Source organism: Gavialis gangeticus, unplaced genomic scaffold (genome assembly GCF_001723915.1).
Source record: "Gavialis gangeticus isolate Ggan-Ray unplaced genomic scaffold, GavGan_comp1, whole genome shotgun sequence".
Classification (NCBI taxonomy): domain Eukaryota; kingdom Metazoa; phylum Chordata; order Crocodylia; family Gavialidae; genus Gavialis; species Gavialis gangeticus.
Genome location: NW_017728995.1, coordinates 24,420,807 through 24,427,064, shown reverse-complemented (window position 1 = coordinate 24,427,064; position 6,258 = coordinate 24,420,807). Strand labels below are relative to the sequence as shown.

The window sequence follows — 6,258 nt, the reverse complement described above, 5'->3', positions numbered from 1 at the left end:
ATCTCCTGTAACCTAGTTGCGCTCCCCTCCTCACCCCCATCCCTCTATTGTTGGTCCCTCATCCGGGCAATCTGTATTTCCCTATCAGCTTTGCCATCTTTTTTCTGGATTCCCAATCCTAAACATTTACTAATATAACAGGCATTACAATGGTGACTCCCCAAACGAACTATGACATGCTCCTCCTAGGGGTGCACCGATAGAGATTTTGGGTGCCGATACCAATCGCCATTTTTTAAGGAGGCACACCAGCTGATACCGACCCAATTTCTGATACAGCTGTGTGCAGCTGGTAAGTTTGTTGCGATGAAAGGGGAGGGGGAGGGAAGGGGCATGGGGTGGAGGAGGTGGGGCAGATCAACACCCTCCACAGTGAGGGAATGGGGCAGGGGCTGGAGTGGGTGCTGCTTAGCCGGGGCAGGGCAGGCGTGGGACAGAGCCGTAGCTCGTCTGGGGAGCGGTTTTTATTTAGCCAAATTATTGGCCACATCAGGCCGATTTCTAAATTCTGGGCTATTTCACTGCTATTTATGAGGTCCCCCATTATGCTGCTACAGTTTGGGAAAACTATAAGTAGTTCTGTAACTATTCCAGAATAGTTGAACTGGTATGGCCCTAGTACAAATTCAGTCACACTGGTTAGTTCTTTGATCACTTGTTTTAGCCTATTTTTCATGTGGTCATCCTTGGAGTTGAGTATAAGGCTGTCACTTGCTCATACTTGACATCACTGGTAGAACACCATGGGACACAGGTCAGCAAGCTACGGCTGGTGAAGCTGTGGCTTTGGTGGCATTCTGCAACAAGGGGATGGTGACTGCAAAGAACCACAACTGGACACCCAGGGCTTCTCCTTCTCCCCTGCTCTGCTGCTGGGTGAAGGGAAAAGCAGTGGAAGTGGCTGGGTCCTGGACTTGAGCTGAGTCTCTCCCCCGACCCTCAGAAAACATTACAGATCCTGCCCTTGAAAGCAGCCAGTAGGAATCAGTAGGATATTCAAAACCACCCAAATCCTTATTTACATGTAAAACCGTATCATACGTTTAAACTATAGTAGTAAACCTAACTAGAATGCAGCTCCTGTGTAGAACTGCTCATACTGATATAGCTGCTTCCGCACTAGGAGTTGTGCTACCAACTACAAGAAGTATTTGGGTCAGATGAAAAAATAAAGTAAGTCTATACCTATATGTATATTGATACAGATAGCTATAACGCCCCCCCCCCCCAAACTAAACGATCTGAAACTGCTTGTATATCTCATCCAAGAGAGACGTTACAGGTATCTCCTTACAGACTTAGGAATATACCCATTTTCACTTGATTCATGATTTGTAAGGTTATTTTCAAGTCGTAATGGGTAGATGCTTTTCCTTTTACAGTTGGCTTTGGATTTGCAGAAAGCTGACTCATCATGGGATTTTCATACTCACCATGAGCAAGCGAATTTTTCAAGCCCCTTTTCCACCCACAGCAGGTTACATGGCTTTTCACTTACGTTGGAAGTTTTAGAAAGACACAGACATTTTATAAAACAACAAATACACTGGTGCTCCTTACCCTGATATGTCCCATTCCCAAAGCAATCCAGACCTTAAGCAACAGTGAATTATAATAAAGATATCGGGATTCAACGACAGTGGAAGCTACACTAGTGTTAAAATCTCCACATTTTAGGTACATAACGCAAAAGAAGGTGCTGGCTTTACTACAATAGCTGTTCACATATCACAACCTCTGAGGTCCTTCAAGACAATTCCAAACTTTGCAATACTGTAGAAAATGACAACTGACAGTTAACCGCACACCCATTTCAACTCCTTTCCCATTATTTTGAAGAAAACTGATTTAATGTTTGAACACAGGTCATCTTACCAATTTCTCGATTCAGAATCTTTTCCTCTCTGTTGCCCACTGGTTCAATGACTTTTAGAAAAGGCTGAAAAAGCCGCAGGTCACAAAGTCGCCGTGTCTCATCAAAAAATTCTTCTCTTTCTGCTTCTTGTGTAACACTTACAAAAATGTAAGAAGACTCATCTTGGAGGAGCTGGTAAAGAGGGTATTTTCTTGCTTCTTTAAAGAGCTCGTGCTTAATAGTGAGTAGTGTGGCCTCACGGAGGCATTCTAGAGTCACTATCATTCCATTAGGTAGAAGACACTCTACGAGGATTCTTGGTGGCATCAAGTGGATGCCCCATAGTTCACCAGACGATGGTCTTGGAGGCATTTTCTTAATCTTTTGATTACCTTACAATGGGAACTGATTTAAAAACGGATTCCTATAGATGAGACCTAAATAAAAGTAAAAACGTATTAGAAAGAAGAATGCAAACACAACATATTAGAATCACTAGAGCGATTTTATCTACAACTCATGTGTAAATCTGAATAATACATATCTGAAGACAAGTAAGAAAATACCGAATAAGCCCAACTTTTTGCAGTTTACAAAAACAAACAAAAAACAGGCTGCCAAACCTGATGTTAAAACAACCCCATGGATTTACTTTAGTAGTTTAACTAGAATTAAACAAGCCCCTCAAATGGAGCAATTAGCAGCAATAGAAAAAAAGTACTGTTATTAGTTTCCAGAAAAAATAAAGCACCAGGACTGAGAGCCCCATCTCGATCCTGGTGGCCTGTGTGAGCCCAGGGTTTTCACGCACCCCCGAGCCCTGGGGATCATGGCTACCATGATCCGCCAGGCCTGGGAGTTTCACGCTGGGCATAGTGCACCCCTGTGGCTGGGAGCTGTCAGCTGATAGGGCTGCCCAGCTGCAGGGGAGATCCTGCTACATGTGCAAATTAAAACTTGATAGCAATCAGCTACGAAGTTAGTACATATTTTTGAGGTCTAACTTTATAGTTCGTTGGAACTTTTTATTGTGTGATAGCTACTGTGCATGTATAACTCATCTTGAAGGTAACTGTGCAATTAACCAATTAATTGCCCAAATACCTGTTATGTGTAGAGGGGGCCTAACAAACAGCTTGATTGTTTTACCAAACACCTAAAAGATACTGTTGTTTTCTGCTAGAAAAAGAACAACCTGAAGGACAGGGAGCCTCAATGGCATGTGTACTGTATAACTGAGATCACACTTCTCTTCTGTCAAACGTTCTGAAAGTAGTGGGCAAGGATGCCAATCACCTTCCTAGCTTTGCTCTGAGTCAGTTCTTTCCTATCAGGCATTTATTCTATTCTAATTTCCTTTGATGAAACAGAGATTGTTCAGGCTTCCTTCTTTCTGGCAGTTCTGATGGTGTGGAGAAGTCCCTGCTGTGCTCAGCAGTCTAGCTGCTTGCAGAAAGAGTGTTTCCATTAGTCTGCCCTAGCTATCAAATAGGTATACAACTCATAAGCCATTTACACCAAAACATTTTCTCTCTTTAAACAGCATGAAGGTAGATGCACGTACTGGAGTTGTATGCATATTCATTCCATGTGCACGTTAATTCTGCTTGCACACGTAAGCACACCTCCAGGGTCTGGATTTGGACAGCAAACATATAAACAGAAACTGTCTGACTGGATAATTGGCAGCTTGTGTTTTTGTTTCAAATATTTTCAAAACTGGAAGGTTGCTGGGAACAAAGAGAATCAATTCTGCTCCTAAATAGCTCAAGGAACACAACTAGAACAAATTATTTTGGACTGGATGCTACATAGGCCCAATTAAGGGTACATGTGAGCACTTCCAAATAAGACTTACAATCCTCCAGAATTTAGAGTACTAAAGGAAGCCAACAAGTACAAATACCCAGCCCCCTCACCATCCTCTCTTGGGCGGATTAGATTTCCCAATTTACCATGTAAAGGCATTCTCCATTCATAACCCTACTAAATGCTTGCTGCTGTCATTGCTCATTTGTGATTATGTTTTTAAACTGAATGCAAGAATCAAGTGTGAAAATATAGCTTCCTTCTTCCTTCCTCAGTATCGGCAATTATACATGATACACAAACATGCTTCCACCTTGTTTACATTTATATATATACATGTTTCCAGTACTAACAGCGATAATGCTTTCAGTATAATTTTCATCTAATCAGTCATTTATCATCCGTTCTTCCTTACTTTGTGCAGTTCCAATACAGCAACTGCACAAACTAAGAGCAAAGCAATTTAGCTTTTGTCATAAGACTCAACCATTTGTTCTGGATAGATATGGCAGTCTTGTTTCCTCCAAACACTGCAATGAAGGTATCATTAAGATAGTCTGGCTACCCTAACTGAAAAAATTTTATTCCATCAACCGTTTGTCATAAATTGTTATATGCCATTAGCCAAGGCTCTTGGGCTTATTTTTTGTCAGGCACCGATAATCTAATTCTGATCAACATTGACTGGAGGCCTTCCAGTAGCTTACTGCTATTCCTCCTCAAGCACTCCCCTCCAAAAAACTAAGTTTCTGAGTAAGTGCCAGGGTCCCTTGCAGGCTTGTATGGTCCATGCCACAGCCTGTGATCCTGCATCTTCATGTTACCCCTCCTAGCTGGATCAGTGGTTTTCAACCTCTGGGGACTTGAGGCACAAATCTATAACTTTTGTGAATTGAGTGGCACCCAATATAAATAACTAATCTATATTTTACAGTGCTTACTTCCATACAGAGGAACCAGGCAATGGAGGTGGGGCATTGGCTAGGCAGGAACAAAGCTGAGCTTGCACTTATTTCCTGGCACCTTGAGGCACCCAAAGGATCTTGTGGCACCCCAGGGCACCAGAACATCCTGGCTGAGAATCATTTAGCTAGATTAAAGCTAGCCTGGGTAGGCATGCGCAAGCTATCATCCTATCTTGAAGTGCAGTGTAGGTATGCACATATGCACAGAAGTGGGAGAGTTGATTCAAAATACTCACTGATCTGCAAGTCAACATTTTTTCAACAACTATTTTAAATGGATTTTTCTGTGTTCCAACACTGCAATTCTATCGGTTCCTGGTAATTATAATAATTTTGGGGTGGTTAAGCCCTGAATGGCTTTCCTCTGCTCATGTGCACCAACTATTCATCCTCAGCTCCAGCCTTGACTACTGCTTTATTTTCTAGGCATCCTTGTTGCCCAGCCTGCACTTCCAGCTTCCTCCCCCCGCCTTAGCTACAGCTTCCTGACCACACATCCACCCACACAGATCTACCAAGCAGCAGTGGGAGCATACACTGTAATCCAAACAATTCTCCTTTGGGAGGAAAGCAGCAGAGCAAGAGACAGCTGCAAGCAGGTCCCAGCATGGAAGGGAGACAAAAACAAAAATGCCAAGTGCCTAGCCACAGGAAAACATTGAATTCAATGGCTGCACAGAGCCTTCAGGTCCCCAAGTGAGATAAGCAGGGCAGTTCTACCATCTAAGCCATTGTTTGAGGACCTTTTATTAAACTCAGATGCAACCGACTGCACAAAGAGGGAACCACCTTTGCAACTGCAAGGACTAGAAAATTAATTTTAAAAATAAAGCTAAGCTTCTAGAGTGCAATTCGGTAGAATCACAGGACACCTGGGGCCATGGCCACAACGTCACTGATGATCAGTCAAGAACTTGTGAGAGCCTGCGCTAAGCTTCTTAGCTGCCAAACAGCAAGGGAGGACTAGGGTATCCCATTTTTTTGCATTTTTATCACATCAATCTTTCTTCTTTCATGAATTATTATTAAGGGTCCAGTTCTTAAATCTGAACCTGGGCAGGCTGAGGTGGCTGCCTGGTTTCTGAACAGAAGCTGCAGGTCAGGTGAGAGGGAGGAGGAAATTAAGTTAGTAGATGCATTCCCCTGACCTGTTTTGAATTAAGTGATAGTGGGAAGAGACCTACTAGTGCAACTATGTTATACTGCAGGGGTGGACAATTATTTGGGGCTGAGGTCCACATGGGGAGTTTTAATGAGCTGTTGCAGGCTGAGTTAGCACTGCCTCCCACCTGCTACAATAACTCATGACAACTCCCTATGGGGCTGTGGGTGGGTGCGAGAAGCACTGTGCAAAGCTGGAATTACAGGTCCGGGTCACAGGGTGGTAATAGCTCCAGGCCAGGGCCGAGGCTCACGGCCTGCTCCCTACATACCCCTGCCTTTTGCAGGGTGGGGTGGGATAGGATGGATGGGTATGAGGGAATGGTATATGAAATACTGAAGGGATTTTCATAATCTTTTGTACCAAAATTTTTAGTTCAGTTAAAAAGAGAGTGGGAGGTGGGACACTGACAAAACATAATAGTTATGGAAATATTTTCATACGTCTTCTTCAGGGTAGGAGGAGGG

General features: G+C 43.2%; 1 protein-coding gene across 1 annotated transcript in view; it reads right to left on the bottom strand.

Moving 5' to 3' along the window:
* Window positions 1-6,258, bottom strand: part of PIK3CA (phosphatidylinositol-4,5-bisphosphate 3-kinase catalytic subunit alpha) — a 76,997-nt gene that overhangs the window by 51,447 nt on the left and 19,292 nt on the right. Inside the window, exon 2 of the mRNA XM_019503332.1 lies at window positions 1,876-2,292. Coding sequence (XP_019358877.1) covers window positions 1,876-2,227 — 352 coding nt within the window. The 5' untranslated portion in view covers window positions 2,228-2,292. The remainder of the gene's footprint in view (window positions 1-1,875; window positions 2,293-6,258) is intronic.